Source organism: Bicyclus anynana, chromosome 5 (assembly GCF_947172395.1).
Source record: "Bicyclus anynana chromosome 5, ilBicAnyn1.1, whole genome shotgun sequence".
In the NCBI taxonomy this organism is placed as follows: Eukaryota; Metazoa; Arthropoda; class Insecta; order Lepidoptera; family Nymphalidae; genus Bicyclus; species Bicyclus anynana.
Genome location: NC_069087.1, coordinates 14,460,517 through 14,478,342, shown reverse-complemented (window position 1 = coordinate 14,478,342; position 17,826 = coordinate 14,460,517). Strand labels below are relative to the sequence as shown.

The 17,826-nt window shown below is 38.8% G+C and overlaps 1 protein-coding gene across 1 annotated transcript in view; it reads right to left on the bottom strand.

Moving 5' to 3' along the window:
• LOC112052141 (inositol hexakisphosphate and diphosphoinositol-pentakisphosphate kinase) overlaps nucleotides 1-17,826 on the bottom strand; it is a 41,221-nt gene that overhangs the window by 21,572 nt on the left and 1,823 nt on the right. Inside the window, 20 exon segments of the mRNA XM_052881779.1 lie at nucleotides 142-238; nucleotides 903-988; nucleotides 1,413-1,493; nucleotides 2,644-2,758; nucleotides 2,838-2,965; nucleotides 3,695-3,809; nucleotides 4,040-4,173; nucleotides 4,741-4,967; nucleotides 5,593-5,801; nucleotides 6,307-6,538; nucleotides 7,025-7,162; nucleotides 8,667-8,773; nucleotides 9,285-9,473; nucleotides 11,169-11,450; nucleotides 12,085-12,289; nucleotides 12,553-12,640; nucleotides 12,952-13,106; nucleotides 13,396-13,486; nucleotides 14,271-14,411; nucleotides 16,408-16,590. Of these exon segments, the coding sequence (XP_052737739.1) occupies nucleotides 142-238; nucleotides 903-988; nucleotides 1,413-1,493; nucleotides 2,644-2,758; nucleotides 2,838-2,965; nucleotides 3,695-3,809; nucleotides 4,040-4,173; nucleotides 4,741-4,967; nucleotides 5,593-5,801; nucleotides 6,307-6,538; nucleotides 7,025-7,162; nucleotides 8,667-8,773; nucleotides 9,285-9,473; nucleotides 11,169-11,450; nucleotides 12,085-12,289; nucleotides 12,553-12,640; nucleotides 12,952-13,106; nucleotides 13,396-13,486; nucleotides 14,271-14,411; nucleotides 16,408-16,590 (3,003 nt within the window).

Below are 17,826 nucleotides of genomic sequence, written 5' to 3'. Positions count from 1 at the left end.
GAATAACACTCACGATAGTTAAAATTCTAAAATAAAACAATAATATTGTAATACAAATTAAACAAACTCAAACAAATTGTCCAGTAGGTCATTAAAAAAAGCTCATATTAAAGTCACAAAGAACAGAATGTGTGCAAGTACCGGATGGTTGGGCGTGTGCGAGCGAGCGCGCAGCTCCTCACTGAGACGCGCCGCCAGCGTCGACGCCTCGTGACCACTCACCGTGTAGTGGAGATTGCTGGAAGAACACGCATACACATTATACATAGCCTTTATAAGCACCAAAGTTACTGACATAGCTCAGCGAATCGCGAAGACATAGTTCGAAGAGACGATGGACGTTGGGGTCCCAAGGTGCTGGAATGGCGACCCCGTACCGGAAAGCGCAGTGTTACTACCCACTAGGTGGACCGAGGATAAAAAGCGGGTTGCAGGGAGCCGCTGGATGCTGGCGGCTCGAGAACGTTGTGCTTGGAGGTCCATGCAAGAGGCCTATGTCCAGCAGTAGACGTCTATCGGCTGATAAGGTAAGGTTATAAGAATGGTGTCGGATTGTAAGTCGGATGCAATCTTTATGACGTCTCCGAAATAACGGGTGTCCGCGCTGGTCATACATTATTAACCCTTTTTTACGGCTCACTGTTGAGCGCGAGTTTCCTCTCAGAATGAGAGGGGTTGAGCCAATAGTCAACCACGCTGGCCCAATCCGGATTGGCAGACTTTACACACGCAGAGAATTAAGAATTTTTTTTATCTATTAAGATCTATTTACAGAAGAAATAATTTTTACTCTGAAAATATTTATTTTAGAAAACCTGTTCTTTAGACATTTTTATTTAATTTTATGAATATAACCCTCGAGTTATGGGAAATACTTTCGAACATCATGTATATTTACTTACCAAATCGGTATGGGATCTGACGGTCTCAATTTAGAGCTGGACAGTTTTCTCGGCGAAAATGTATTGTCCAATTCGTCCAAATTTTCCTGAAATATTTAAAAGTCTCTGTAGTCGAAAAAAGTTTAATAATTAAATATTCGAATTCGCATGCTTCATTATCTATACAATTTCCAAGATCATATCATATCCTGATTGTCACTATTTTAATAATACTGAGAAATACGTTACCAACATATGTACCAAGAATATTGGTATGGAACAATTTAAAAAAAAAAAAGAATATTTGCCAAATCTTTTAAATATGACCAATATTCGCATTCCACTCCAACTAGTCGGGAAAGACTGTATTAAGAGTGGGTACGACAATAGATCAACGGGGCGGGGATCGAACCACAACTCCTCAGTGATGAGTGCGACAACTCTTACCGTTGAGCTATTGAGGCTTTACACCCACATTGTGACAGCTCATTTATTTCACCTCAGTAGTTATATTATTTAAGTTCTACTTACAGGTTGTAAGGTCTCTTGGCTAGCCATCTGATCATCTTCTACTTCCTCTTCTATACATTTCACTTCGTCGGAGGGACTCTGCTGTAGACAAGTGTATGAAGTGTAACTGAAGTGTAAGTAACTGAGAGCAACGTAACTAGCGGACGTCCGCGACTTCGTCCGCGTGGAATTGTCTTTCACAAATCCCGCGTGAACCATGGATTTTTCCGGGATGAAAAGTACCTATCTAATTCTGAGTAAATTCCATTTCCATTCCAAATTTCAGCCAAATCGCTTCAGTAGCCGCAGGTCAAAAGAGGAAAAAACATACACATTTGCACAAAAACCTTCGCCTTTAAAATATTAGTGTGATAGCAGCGACGCTATGAAGTTACATAAACACTAATATTATAAATATTTGAACTATTGTATTTTTGCAAATATCAATAAACTCAAAAAATACTAGACGAAATTGAAAAATTCTTTCCCCAACAGAAAGCTACATTATCAGAGAGTGACATGCACATATTTATCCCCATATTCCCATGGGAACGGGAACTACACAGGTGAAACCGCGGGGAGTTGGAACTCTTTCTACTTGCGCGGGTATAAACTGAATAAATTTCGAAGTCAGGGTTACTCAAAATAAACATGAACTTCTTCCAAATTAGCCCACTACTATATTCAGAATAAGAATCATTTATTTGCAAGAAACATTACATTTAGTTATACAAAGATGTTCTTATGTATTAGATAACAATGTTTCACTTTTAATAAGTATACAAATATTTTAAAAATAAATAAAATTAACTTAAATGCCATTAAGTAGAATACAAACGCAATAACAACAATTTTTTTGAAGCAAAGTACTCTTATATGGAGTAGTAACATTTTTATATTACAAACTAGCTGACGCCGCGCGGTTTTACCCGCGTGGTTCCCGTTCCCGTAGGAATATAGGGATAATATATAGCCTATAGCCTTCCTCGATAAATGGTCTATCTAACACAGAAAGAATTTTTCAAATCGGACCAGTAGCTCCTGAGATTAGCACGTTCAATCAAACAAACAAACAAGAAACTCTTCAGCTTTATTATATTGGTATAGATTTTTTAAGATTTTCTTTAAGTGTAAACTTGCTGATGCTTCTGCTGTCTGTTGTGTTATCTAAAGAGACTGTATTTTCTTTACTTAAAATTTGCTTTTAAATATTGAATTTCTATAGGTTATAATTCAACAATGTTGTTCTTACCGAGTTGTTGGTGGTGGAATGGTTGCGGCTGTGTGGTCTGAAGCCGGGCCCAGGAGGCAAGTTCTTTTGCACACAGCAGTTCACACCAGGACTGAAGTGCAGCTCCACATGGAATCTGGAAGAGTTAACGATTTATTATAATATTATGACACATTAGTCAGAGCCTATAGGCTAGTTATGCTTAACTACCTTACCTTTCTTCTGAGCAAGGGTCTTTGGTAGGATCTTCGTAGAGCATGACCACAATCTGCGACATGTAGTTAAGTTCCGATACCATCGACACGTACTCCATAGCTCGCCTCCATTGCTCGTCATTTAAGATCTTGAATAAAAAAAAAGATGAAAATTAAATCGACAGTACAAATTCAGCTACACAGTGTCTCAGGTTTTATTAGTCAGATATTAGGGCTGTTTTTAAACATGACCAATATAGTTTATTCTGGTTACCCCGGACTCGACACGTGCCTGTACCTGACAGACATAGCCGCTAATACACACATCGAGTAGTCCGCCAAACCGCAGTACAGTGAGCAGCGAGTGCACGTGGCTCTCGCTGGTGAAGTACAGGCGCGTGCGCACGTGCCGCCCCGGACTCGACACGTGTCTATACCTGACAGACATAGCCGCTAGTACATACATCGAGTAGTCCGTCAAACCGCAGTACAGTGAGCAGCGAGTGCACGTGGCTCTCGCTGGTGAAGTACAGGCGCGTGCGCACGTGCCGCCCCGGACTCGACACATGCCTGTGTCTAACAGACATAGCCGCTAATACACACATCGAGTAGTCCGCCAGACCACAGTACAGTGAGCAGCAAGTGCACGTGGCTCTCGCTGGTGAAGTACAGGCGCGTGCGCACGTGCCGCCCCGGACTCGACACGTGTCTATACCTGACAGACATAGCCGCTAGTACATACATCGAGTAGTCCGCCAAACCGCAGTACAGTGAGAAGCGAGTGCACGTGGCTCTCGCTGGTGAAGTACAGGCGCGTGCGCACGTGCCCCGGACTCGACACGTGTCTATACCTGACAGACATAGCCGCTAGTACATACATCGAGTAGTCCGCCAAACCGCAGTACAGTGAGCAGCGAGTGCACGTGGCTCTCGCTGGTGAAGTACAGGCGCGTGCGCACGTGCCGTCCCGGACTCGACACACCGTGGCTGTACCTGACAGACATAGCCGATAATCAATTATACGACAACTAGGACCAAACATCACAGACACTCGATAATTAAATTACTTATATGACACCTTCAATAGAATATAACATATATTCCAATAGTAAAATATTTATAAGACAATCGAATATGACAGACAAATCTGACAATAGTTTTTATGATAACATGGATAGATAAAAACAAATACATATTATGATGTCTTGACTGACTTACTGTACCTCGGATTAAGCCTGTTGACATTCTCTTCAGACTCCTCGATGTTCCGTTGTAGGTCTGCGCGTATCTTCTTGAGCAGAGGCGTACAGATGCCTTGGCTTATTGTCAGTTTCTCTTGCATTGTTAACCCGTATTCCTGTGGAATTCATATTAGGTGCACTTGCGAAGTAATTACATAGACACTATACATAGAAAATTAGTTATTGCTATTGGAAGGTAAATCCCTAAAAGCCTATACAATTAGGGCAAAAATACAGAGGAATGAGAGGAGTTATTCAAGGTCAAAGGTCTCGAAAATTAGTGTTTCGCTAATACCTTGGTTTCCATGACACCAATGATGAAAATTTATTATAAGAATTGTAGAACATAAAATTTGCAAATTGTTTTAATAAAATTTTCATATGCAAAACCATGAATTTTTGAAGGTAGAGGGCAGAGAAATTAGATTATTGGGACAAATTTTATGATTCCAAAATAAATTTGTTTACGAGTTTACAGCTCTATGTCATCTCTTATTCCAAGGTGAAATCCTTGTCTATAACTCATTAGGCATATGCAATCAGTCGTCCTACAAATATATAAATGAGAAGAACGAAAAACACTGGGGCTAATAACGGATAGCAGAGCAGTTTAGCTTTAGAATAAACGATCTATCATTAATAATACACAGGTAATAATAATAATAATAATGCACGGTTCTCACCTGTGGTATAACAATATCGGCCAAATATTTGGCGTAAATGTACAGTTCCTCAGCCAAATCGAACTGCAGCGTGTGTTGGTTGTGTTGCAAGTCGTACTTGATGCAGTCGTAGATATCGGGAATTTTCGATATGTCGTACGTTTTGTTCTTTGTGCAGAAGTCCTTCTCGATCTTCCCCCATCGTCGACCCATTAGTTCCCACGTCTCCCCGTGGTATAATATTGTATCTGTCGAAATAAATACATAAGATAGTTATGACACTACATGTTAATATTGAAGTGTTCAGGCTTCTTGAGTTCTGTGTGCTTCGTTACGCGTTCATTGTGATGTTTGTAATCTATAGCAACATGCCGACAGCCGGCAACGCAGTCCGAATCTCTAGTGATCTAAAGTTACAATCGTGGACGCAGAAACGGCTAAAGCATTTCTGTCTGCGCAAGCTTTAGAACTATTGAAGGGTAACATTAATTTGGAAATCCTGACCCCTACTCGTATGTTCTGTTGATTAATGATTGACGAAACAGGACAAGATTGTTTTGTGCAAACATGGAAGTTGTACGTTGCATCCAAAATATACAAGTGTTATTGTTAACGACGCATTGTATCTGAACGCTTAATCGCTTCGTTGTAGTCATCGCAAGAATTAATTGACCACACACAGAGGTATTGTCAGCTGTCACCTTTATTTAGGTGTTTAAAAAGCGCATGCACGTACGTGCACGTCTGTGCACGTACGTGCATACGCACGTGCGTCGCGCACTTCGAGAATAACCACGAACGCGACGCACGTGCGTCGCGTGCGTGGTTATTCTCGAAGTGTCGCTACACTCAGAGGGACTGGGGAGCTGTCACCTTTAGTCTTGGGGTCGTCCTTCTTGGCGAGCACGATGCGCACGAGGTGCTTGATGAGCGCGTGCACGTGCGTGCACGTCTGCGCCGGGTTCTTCACGAAGTCCAGCGCCGCCGCGATGCTGAGCGACGCGCACGGGTTGATGCGCGCGCGGTCCTCGCTCGTGAACTCGCGGTCCACCTGCATCGCCTCGTGCAGGCGCGCCTTCGCCCTAGGGTGTCAAATTATAGCGTACACTTGGGAAGCAATGAAACAAAACGAACATCCAGGCTGACTATCTAGTACTTTACGACTTTATTCTACGCTAATGCTCGTAGAAGAATGAAGGATATAAGCGTAGAAAGAAGCTGTAAGGTATCTCAGATAAAACGTCATAAATGTTTCATTCCCTAAAATTTTCGGATCGGATTAGGGGCTAGGGCTCACGTTTTGTCGAAGTTCACCCTCGTTTAAACCTCAAAGTGATGTTCCAGTAACCATACCATACCAGATGTATACTACGAAATGTCAATCTTATGAGGGCGCTTCAATGTTATACTCTAATGTAACGTGCGTTATGAATAGTTTAACGTATATGTGTGGAAATTTCACTCGGGTTTTTTAGATTTACGCGGGAAATAGCAAAATTTATATATATATGAATTTCTGCGCTAAGCCTAAAAAGTAACCCTAGTTTCTTTTGAAAAACTAAACAATGATATAAAAAGTAAACTTACATATTTTGCATTTTAGAAGAATCACAGTCATTATCAAGCAGCCCATTGGTGTTAGCAGACTTGACCATTTGCACCAGTATGGGGGTCAGTTCCCCCTCCAGCGCCAACAGTCCCTTGGCGAAGGCGGCCGCGGTCATTTGCACGCGTCCCTCGTCCGACGCGTAAATCTTCAGGTCATGGCGGAATGTCGAGTGCAATCGGAGCAGACCCAGCCCTTGGGTTCCACCTTCACCTGCACAAAATTGTATCTGATATCCCAAAATTTACTCATTTCATTTATGGTGACGAGTTATAATAACCCTTAAGCTACGCCAAACCGCGGCGTCCAGTTCGCATCAGCGGTGATGTGCATGTAGTGTACAAATTTGTAGCAACATGTTCATATCGACGCGTCCTATGATTTCATTCATATCATCTTATCACCACCGTGCACGCCACACGGGCGCCACTGCCACGGTTTGGCAGTAGCCTTAAGCGCTTTTTTAACTGCCGACAAAACTGCGGCTGTAACCTCACCAGGTTCACCAAACGAGTGAAGAATATCCATCAATAATATGGACTTGTTGCAATCTGTGGAGATGTTGCCTTGGTAAATTATTATAGCGAATACTTCGACCATTTTGTGTCTTTGAATTCAACCTCCTCATTATTGAGTATCCGAGCGAGGGCTCCCCGTCGCAGCCTGCACGTGTCACATACACACATGGTAAGCTCTGACCTGGTATATGCCGGCCCTGCCCGCCGGGGTACATGCAGCGGAACATGCGGCCCAGCTCCTCCGCCTGGATGCGGCCGGCCGGCGTCAGCTCGCCGCCCCACTTCAGTATCAGCACCAGCGAGGGCTCCCCGTCGCAGCCTGCAAGTATTACCATTCACATTCACCGTATATCATCACCATCAGATGCTGGACATTCACCGTTAGACATAGGCCATCCAAAAACCGCGGGTTCTCTTCAACTAGTTTTACATCGATGGTCACTTAGGGGACGACCATAAATGCGATTTCTGATGAGAGGTCGCCATTAAAGCACCATGTGATCGTTCGATTTATATGCCTCGTCCATAGCCGACTGAGCTTTTAGTCGTTGATCTAAGTCCGTTTCTTCTACAGATCTCGTAATTTCTCATTACGTCACACAAAGATACCCAGAGCCAAATTTAATTTTAAAAGATACCCTACATTTTGATAAAACACAGAATATAAATTTTAAATCCGCACGCATATTTTAAATATTAAAATAAATAAAGCGTTATGTAAATGTATAAAAAACCAAAAACTCTAACTTCACAGCTCAGGCTATTAACTAACTGCGTCTTACTATATTATGAAATATATGAAATTTACACTAGGATTACTATCGGCTATAGGCAAATCGCTTCACTGAGTCTTCGTCCACGCGATACAGGGGTGCGGGGTACAAGAACAGAGGGGCAGGCGGCTGCAAGCGCGTTTGGCAATGAATGAAGAATATGTTCCCCTATGTCCACGCGGGGAAGAAGTTATATAGTTTACCTACATTTTCATTTGATTTGCATTGATATTGTAAAAGTGCGTTTCCATTCTCCAGTGCATAAAATGCTAAAAAAATATTAGGACATTTATCACATCAACTATCATTAAACTTTGTAGTCTTTCTGCGAGATTTTAATGGTAATTAGGATTTTTAATAAAAAAGTTTAAATCAATATTTTATATTAAAAGCGATTACTCTGGCGCAGTTAGCCAGAGATCGCGACATAATCTCTAATAATGCGATTATAATAATTATTAGGCCGGTTGGACCACTCTCAGACTCAGTGTCCTTCAGGAGATAAACTCTAACAATGATGTTTAACAGTAGTATGTTCCATTAACATTACAATATCATTGAGTGGAATAAATATTTTCATAGAATAGCTTATATGGAAGACCGTCACAATATGTCAAAAGAGTTCTGTAACATTTATATTTTGGAAACAAAGTTATTGTATAGATCTTCAGAATTTCTTGACTTCATTTTGCTGAATGTAAACGCACCACAATAGTAAGCAAGCAGTTGTTAAAAAATAAATAAAGGGGTATCTTAATGATAATTAAGTATTATTTGCTATGCAATACGAACATCGGTATTAATTAGTTTTGATAACAGACTAAAATTACATGAACACTTATTTGCAGTTGGTAAAAATGACCAATTAGTTTTTTTTTTTTAATTTTTACTAAAATCTCGGTTGCGCGCGTCTGGGCGGACTCTCAATTCGGAGTTTTTTTCGTAACGTAAATATACGTAGTAGACACTGATACGTGTGTACATAGTGCATAGCATTGCTCTAAGTGTTAGGTGGTAATGTTAGGCGGTAGGTAAAAATGGAGGGCGGACCGTGCGTGGCGGGCGCGTTACCGTCGTCGGAGCTGGAACCGCGCGGCCGACCGCGCGGCTGGTACTTCATCTGCACCTTGCGGTTGATGCCTGAGAAGTGGCCGTACCTGCAATGTACATTCTACTTTAGATCTGGAATATTACTTACTTGAAAAATATAATTATGTAATATATTAAAACAAAAGGATAATATCATTTAATTTGTTTATCTTTTTAATTAAAGGTATATTTTTTTCTAAGTAATATTTTTAGGGTTCACAAGAAACCCTTATAGTTTCGCCATGTCCGCGGTTTAGCGCAGCGACTATTATATTTACTACAAAGCTGTAATTTAGCATGATTATGTACATTAAAAATGTGAGGAAAATAAAATCTTGAAAAATATTTTCTCCTCCACATGTAAAGTGGGATGATGTTTTATTTCACAGTGTGAGATAGATAGTAAAAATCAGATATTTAAAATCTTAATCACAACTACAGTACCGAAATATATCTTGGTCACCCTAGGGATTTTTTCAAAACTATTCAAATATATTTTTTTTTTAATTAGGTGGTGTACCATTTGCGTTTTATCCATTAATAATGGGACACCCTGTTAGAACAAGACACCATACTTACATTTCCAATACGCTCTTGAGCTGCTCAAGCTTCCCCTGCTTCTCCTCAATCTCCGGGTCGGCGTGTCGCGTGTGGATGTCCGCCAGCAGCGCGCGCGCGATGTCGAGGATCTCCTGCAGCTGCTTCGGCTTCTTCAACTTCACGTGGCCACGCTTGAAACCCTCGTACTTTTCGAATATTTCAAAGAATCTGCAATAATTTTGCAATGAATACGATCAATCAGAGCTTGGATGGTAACAGCGTCTGTGCGTCCAGTAGGACAGTAGTCCGTAGAACTATAACTGAAAAAACAAAAGTAAAGCAAGACTGAACACGCGGTTCTAGGCACTTCAGTTTAGACATCATTGATTAAAAAAAAAACAAAATAATTATTAATCCAGCCATCGATTCCAATTTAAAGTTTGGGACCCTCGTAACTTTAAACTTGAGTTTTCGACCAATTAACTATCACCATTATCTAAAAATATTATTACATGACATTTCGAAAATGCTTGTAAACTAAGCCTAATTGAATTAAATGAACTTTGACTTTGATTATTTTAATCTGCTTCTGTACTAGTTTTTTTCCTAACAGCTAGGCAGTAAGCGAGGTCAAAGCTAGACCAAATAATCGTTTTTATAGCTTGGATTTAGCATGTTATCAGAATACCATGTAGCTGAAAATGGTTTAATTATAACTGTATCAAATTCAAATCCTTTATTCACTGAATACATGAAAATAGAATACAATGCATTCGACCATTTCTGGCATGCAAATAAAATTAAGATTAAATTAGTCCCCTTAGGATAAGTCCATACAGAATCACTGATGCCACATAGCTATGATACGCTGTCAAGACTGTACCCGGTAAAGCAGTTTTACAAGTCATAAACTAAACAGAGAATTGTACAAAAATTGCGAATTTTCAGTATAGTTCTCCATTAATAAAAAACAAACACGCAAAATTATTATACATTCCATCGTGTTCAGAGTCATTCATATCAGTGAAAAGATGATAGGTACTCTTAAGATTACAATCAAGTGCTCAAGACGAAATTGTGTTATCGCTTTATTATCACACTATCATGATCCCATTTATGTGATACTGTCAACTTTTTAAACAGTAAGTATATTTTTTGGTTACCATATTATAATCATAACTCTAATGTTTATTTTTTTTTTCGATGACAACATAACACTCCACTGCATTCTAATCTTACAATCTTTGAAATAAAATACATCAACTATAATTTTTTCCTACTATTTTCATTCAGCTAACTTTGTTAAAGTTGGAATTATTTTCTCTCAATCTCAATCTTAATTAAATCATGATTACTGAGGCACATTAAATACCTGTATTCAATCCCCTATGGACTGATGTTTCAAACCCCAGATTCGATCCTCTATGGACTGTAGTCCCAGCACGAGCTTTTTCACAGTGTTGAAGAAGAAAGGCGAAAATTGGTCATATTTAAAAGACGCGTCTTTCTTTTATTCACAGAATAAAGAATTGTCCAGAATAAGCCTTTACAAGCGTGGTAAATCCGGTGAAACCCATAAAAAAAACAAACGTCACGCATCTCCTTGACATCCGCTTAAACAAACTTTTTTCATAATTTGTATTTTTAAGTTTAACACTAACAACAATTACGTAATTTAAGAGAATAATTAATTAATAAAACCAATAACAAAATACTCCATCTTATTTCTTTACTGTTTGTGAACAGTTAAAAAAAGACGCCATTTTTCTTGAATGATATTGAAAATTACTTCGTGTCGTATTGACTCAAGAATGTATTATTTTTTTAATTTTGTATTTGGAACGGCTACGACACCGTCGTGTCCCTTGTTCTCTATCTGCCTATTATTCTTTAATCTGTGCTTTTATTAAAAAAAATCATTACCTTGGATGTCGAACCTCGACTTTCATCTTCTGCTTAGGGGTTCTGTCTCCGTGTCGTATTACGGCCACCACACATCGGAGTTCCATCATTTTCCCAAAAGTCGTGGGAACTATCGGAGGGTCGTCCAACTGAAAGGGCACCGACCAGGGAATGTGCAGAGTTGGCGCCAGTTCCCTCAGTATCATGTTCCCAAGTATTTTGGCGCAATCATCGTAATATTTGTTGGAGTTCTTGACGAATGAAAATCCGTTTACATCGCATACAAACGATTTGCCATTGGCTCTGAAATGTTTATTTTTAGATGAGCTTGCAGTTGCGTTTCAAGGTCAGAAAACAGTGGAATATGATTACCTATAATACAGCAGTTTTCATTGTTTACTAGAGAATATCACAACATTGCAATGATTATTAAGACAACAGTGTGCCAAAAAATTCTCAGTTCATAAGATTGTTTTCGACGCAATGTGTATTTTTAATACACAGCTACTTTCGGCCGATTTGCTATTATTAATGTAGATTTTGTCAACCTATTTTCATCGATCTCCTATTAAAGTCACACACAATCAGAAAAAAAAACGTTCCCACTCAATGAGTACCAAACACAACTTCTTGGCACTCAATTCAAGTAGTCGCATTTGCAAATTCGACCTTAAACTCAAACCTTAAGGTTGAATTTGCTCTATATTTGGAAATTTTATTGAATATTGGACTATATTTAAAGGCCTTTAGGTATAATTTTCTTTACCAATAATTCTAAAACTGACAAAGCAAAATTGGCCAGTTTTAAAGTGAAACTTTCTACATGACTGTGCGTCCTTTTATTATAAGAGGTCAATGCCCATTTTCCATTGGGAGTGCTTTATATTCTTTATAGTCAGGTATGCCAATCAAAACAAAAATTTAAACAAATAGTTACCGTAATAAATCAAACCCACAGACAGTCTGTTTGAAAGCTAAACAGACTTTCCTAGATATCAATTTCTCTTGGTTAGACAATATAACAGGGTATCGGATCTCCTTCCCTTCGGAGTCCCTCTCCACTTTTCCATCTAAAGCTGGACTCTTTCTCGCTTCGGCGTGCGCGTAGTCCGGCCCGACTGTGTAGACCTTGACATCTGTACCTGAAATTATGTATACTACCTAATACATGCTACAGGTGAAACTCAAATTCATTTAAACGCAAAACATTTATGAAACTACAGCCAATTTGCGAGGTTCCACTTATTAGTTTTACGATCGACGATTATCAAAGTCTGGTCAAAAGAACAATTATTATCCCTTTTTAAACATAAAATATAAATTATGATTTTTCAAATAAAGTTAGACAAGAGAATTCATTTATCTATTAGGTACAGAAATAAAAGTTACCTAATGTCTTACTTACCATCTGTCGGCATAAAATCTTCGTAAATGAAAGATCCAGTTTTCCTTACCCTGGATTCTGGTGAATAAATGCTACTCCTACTTCCAATCTGTAAAGTAGATCAGTATATGTTTTAGGAAACCCCTACAAAACAAAACCCTACAAATTAGTAAATTTTATAGTTTATATTACCTCCGATAATAGTTAATATACAAATTGAAAACTACTATATTTTTTTCCTTTTACAGTTTCTAGCTATTTTGACATGAGAAAAGTAGCTTAATCTTCTCGGCCGAAATAGCAAATAAATTGATCTTTTAAAATCTCTGATGAAGGTCTTGGCGACTACTTTCAGACCCTTGAAAAAGTTTTTTTAGTCGCAACAGTAACAGACGAGTGCTATATTTGTATATTACGTACTTTTCTAAACAGCCGTTGACTCCCTCCGCCCGCCGACGTGGGGTAGTATATATAGATGTTGTGGTCCTCTGCCGAAACTGGCTTTTCTACAAATGGCTTGTTGAACACAACTCCATTCACTTCCACATGATCCTCTGATTCGACTAATTCGTGATCTATTGGAAAATTTTTAAAAGTATGTATATGTAACTTTTTCATCTGGAACTTAAGACATAATCCGTATCTACATACGTACATTACAGGCACTGCATGTGTGCTTGTGTAGTGCCTTGTGTTAATTCATACAAAATATACAATGACAAAATGAACCTAAATGTATTGAGGTGCCATTAATATAAATTACATAGGCATTATGTAGGATTACGTAGGTACTCAGAGAAAGTAATGATCCTCATTGACATAGTGAAGTTAGCTAACCAATGTTACTAGATTAAGAAAACTTACGCTTAGGATCTGGAGAGTCTCTATCCAAGACAGCATACCTCGGTATTTCAATTCCTTCATTTTCTAATATCGCGTATACTTTTCTTCTATCCTAAAATATTAAAACCACTTTCTGAATTCTGAATTGTTAGACTGTGAATCATCAGGATCAGTGTCGAAATAAACACGTAGCAGAGTTCAATTGCTAAAAGCCCTGTGTATCCAGAATTGTCCACTTGTTATTCAGATTTTCAGCCATCTTTACGTAGCCGGAGATAGGAAAGAATGGCATACCATCCTAAAGACAAGGATTAGAGATGGAGGTGGTCACGACCCTCACACATGAGGAATACGACTCACGGAGGAGGAGCTCAGATAGGAGAAAAATCTGAATAAAATGACGGAATGGCCGATGGTGGCATTGATCACGATTGCAATTTTTGATTTTTTTTTTGGAATAATTGTATAAAAATAGGGATTTAAAAACTGGATTTAATGTGACGAACACATTTAAAAATGGTTCAAGATAAATCAATAATCCTATCAACCCATATTCGGCTCACTGCTGAGCTCGAGTCTCCTCTCAGAATGAGAGGGTTTAGGAGAATAGTCCACCATGCTGGCCCAATGCGGATTGGCAGACTTGACAGACGCAGAGAATTAAGAAAACTCTATGGTATGCAGGTTTCCTCACGATGTTTTCCTTCACCATTTGAGACACGTGATATTTAATTTATTAAAATGCACACAACTGAAAAGTTGGAGGTGCATGCCCCGGACCAGATTCGAACCCACACCTTCCGGAATCGGAGGCAGAGGTCATATCCGCTGGGCTAGCACGGCTCTTCAATCTCTCATCAATCAATAAGTAACTATTTCATAATTTAGATAAGTACCTGTATGTCATATTGCATGTGTAGATTATTTATTACATACGGCTTCCTCAATTTTTCGTACTGGATGGCCTTATCGAGGGGGAAGCCTTTCGAATGGAATGAGATTAAACAATCGCAAATTGGCCACTCCTCGACCGGCTTCTGCAAACACACACGCCCGTGTATTCAAACTGTTTTGTACTTTGAACGAGTAACATAAACAAGGGAGTAATACCAACAATGCGCTGACATAGGAACAAAGCGCAGTTTAGTTCGTATCGATTGAAACCATCAGCCACAACCATGCAATATACAACAATGTAACACTGCTTTACTCTTTAAAGTAAAAATATAGTAGGGGAGCCAGGGATGCTAATTTTGCAGTTACTAAAGCGTCATGGGGACCGATTAGATGATAGGAATTATAAATGGTTAGATACTTTTTCGCTTTAAGTGGTGTGAAATAAACTACCTACAGACTTTAAAGGCAAGTTTTATTAGGTCGACTAACTGAAATTGTCAGAAAATATTAGCGATTATTTTCGAGATTACATATTTCCTTCAGAATAAGTAAAAAATTAACCGCGCTCATGGCTCGAAAACTGATTTATAAGGACTTTATTTTGTAACTTTAAATATAGCTATATAACTAATCCTTATCTGACGTGCTGGTAAAGTGTTTTTGAACTTAGTTTTTATATTGGTTGCCCTAAATGTACCCACATTAAGGGCTCGTACTTGGTGGAGATACTCAACAACGTGCAAGGTATAGTCCATCAAGCGCATCAGCCGCGCTCGAGTAACTGCAAAAATCCCCTCTTCGGCTCTTCTACTAATACATGCATACTCCAAACAAAGCAGACAATGAAAGTGAAACATGAATCATGATGTATGAGAGTGTTAATTGGAATTTTTAAATATGTAATAGTGAAACAAAATAATGTTTTACAAATTGCAGTAGACATAGACAATATGTTTAGATTTATATATTAGTGTATTGTGCAGAGTTCGACACATGGACAATGTGCTAACAGCTAAGGCAAGACAGTACTTCATTCGTAATAGTTCTATCTTCATAATACTTTTTTACTAGGTATTTCTATCAGTTAGATTGTAAGTTTATAGTTAAAATTAGGAGTTGTAGTCAACAAGAAATAGATTTTCAGAACAAATTATATCTAGTATTTTCGATATCATCATGCAAACTTGTTTTTTCAGGTACACTGATATAGATTATTTAGGTCCAAAGTAAAGATTAAGATAGGTTCAAGGTTTCATACGTCTTATATAGATTTATTTAAATAACTTATAAGTTACGATCAATGTAATAACAATAATATCCTAGCTTTACACTATATTTCTTTCTTAAATTGAGTTAATACACAGGGTGTCTGGAAACGAGATACATTCCTTGCAAAGGATTACAGTAGAGCCCTAGCAAGGAATGTATCATATTTCCTATCATCCTGTATAAACAGGTCAAGAACAAGAGCTTAATTTAGTACCCTATTGTAAAAAAGGTGTTATTAGTTTACCGCGTGTATCAGTCTGTCTGTGGCATCAAAGCTCTTAAACAGATTAATCAATTTAAATGCAGTAAAAAGAAAGCTGATTGTCAGTTGAAGGTTTCAGCTATGTAAATGCTGCTGCATTCATTATCGAAATTGTATATCACTTCATACAACTGATGTGGAATCAGCTATTTCAGTAAAGCCATAAATCAATCTTTGTCTGCGCATTACAGACATTACATCAGACGGTAGAGAAAGAACGTGGTTGCCGCCCACCTCTGCTCTGCGCAAACGAGGACTCGGGTATGCAGTAAGTTAATAAGGTCGTTTATTAAGGTTCTGCACACAAAGAGTAAAACGGGACGGGATACTATTATAAGACTGCTGTCCGTCCGCTTGTCTCTTAACAGACTAAACGTCATGAACTGTGATTTTCACAGATAATGTATTTCTGTCGCCGCTATAACAACAAATAAATACTAAAAAAACAGAATGATATAAATTTTACATATGGGCATACAACAGACATGGTTAATTTCTTTGCCGATTTTGTAGATAATGGTACCCATCGTGCGCGAGTCTACCTCACACGTGGCTGGTTTTTTTAATTGATTTTGTTTCACTATAGGTTAGATAGTGAGCAGAACCTTGAGGATAACCTCCTCGGGGAAGACGAGCATCTTGATGAACTCGAACTCGTCGAGGCGCGTGAGGATCTCCTTCATGGGCTTCGACTGCGACTTCTTGGCCATGGCGCATACGCCGACCACCACCTTCTTGCCCCCGCCATCGCAGTGCGGATCCAGGGACTCGCAGAGATCCAATTCGCCCTGAAGAGATATAAGGGGTTATTAATGTTATCTAATTTTTTACTATACATAAACAGTTTTGCAAAAAAACTCATAAACAACTTGCATAATCTGCCCTTCATTTATTTTGTGACCTAGAGAAGTATTACTATTTAAAACAAAGTTTAAACTTGTATATAGAGATTATACATTTAGCTGACTCAGAAGTAGATTACAAAAAATAAGAATACCAATGCCGAACAAAGGTTATGATTCACAATATTTATCAGGACAACTTAAATAACAAATCAGACTGTAACTAAAACAAACTCTAGAATGGAAGAGAATGACCTTGAGTGGAGTCACGAACTTGTGATTGTTGTATGTAGGTGTAAAGGAGCCCTTGACAGTTAACTAACACTCCCCTTTTACACTCAAGTTCCCGCCTATCCTAAGTAACCCATAAAGAGTTACACAATAAGAAATGTGGACGGCTCAAACGCCACGAGCATTCTGAAGCCGACCGTACGACGAGCGCCTTATATAGCAAGTCGTTCCCGCCAACCGATCGCTACCTCTCACTAACTCCCTACTCTTTACGGAAACGAGCCGCACCACCTAGCGTCGGCACGAGCCAACACGAGATCGAGCGACGTCATATCTGTCTCACTACTATTTCCTACAATAGAGCACTGAAATTGAAAATTGTGCTCTCTTTTGTCATATTGTAACAAATAATAAACCAATAAACATATTGAAAACTCACACTTATCTCAATAGACATAGAATACAACAGATTATAATAAATCCATACTAATATTATAAATGTGAAAGTGTGTGTCTTGTCTTATTGTTTCTTTGTCTGGTGTCAAGGAAGAAAGAATAAAAAACAAGCGGACTGCAAGAGCACACAAATAGTTTTGCCAAATTGCTAATCATGCGCGGTAAGACCAAAAGGCTTAAGCAATCTAATGTGGATGAATTGTGTGGTAGACAGTGATACCCAAAAAACGATGACAACACACAGAGTTGCATAATGGAGTGACCTTTAACTTGAAACATCCTCTGCTATGAAAAATTTAGTTTATAGTCGGGTGACTGATCACTGATACCCTTAACACAAAAAAAGTTTGGTTTCCATCTTTTTGAGTTACTATGATGAAAAAATATACAAAAGCTAAAAGAAAACCTCGTCGTTATCAACCCATATACGGCTCACTGCTGAGCTCGAGTCTCCTCTCAGAATGAGAGGGGTTAGGCCAATAGTCCACCACGCTG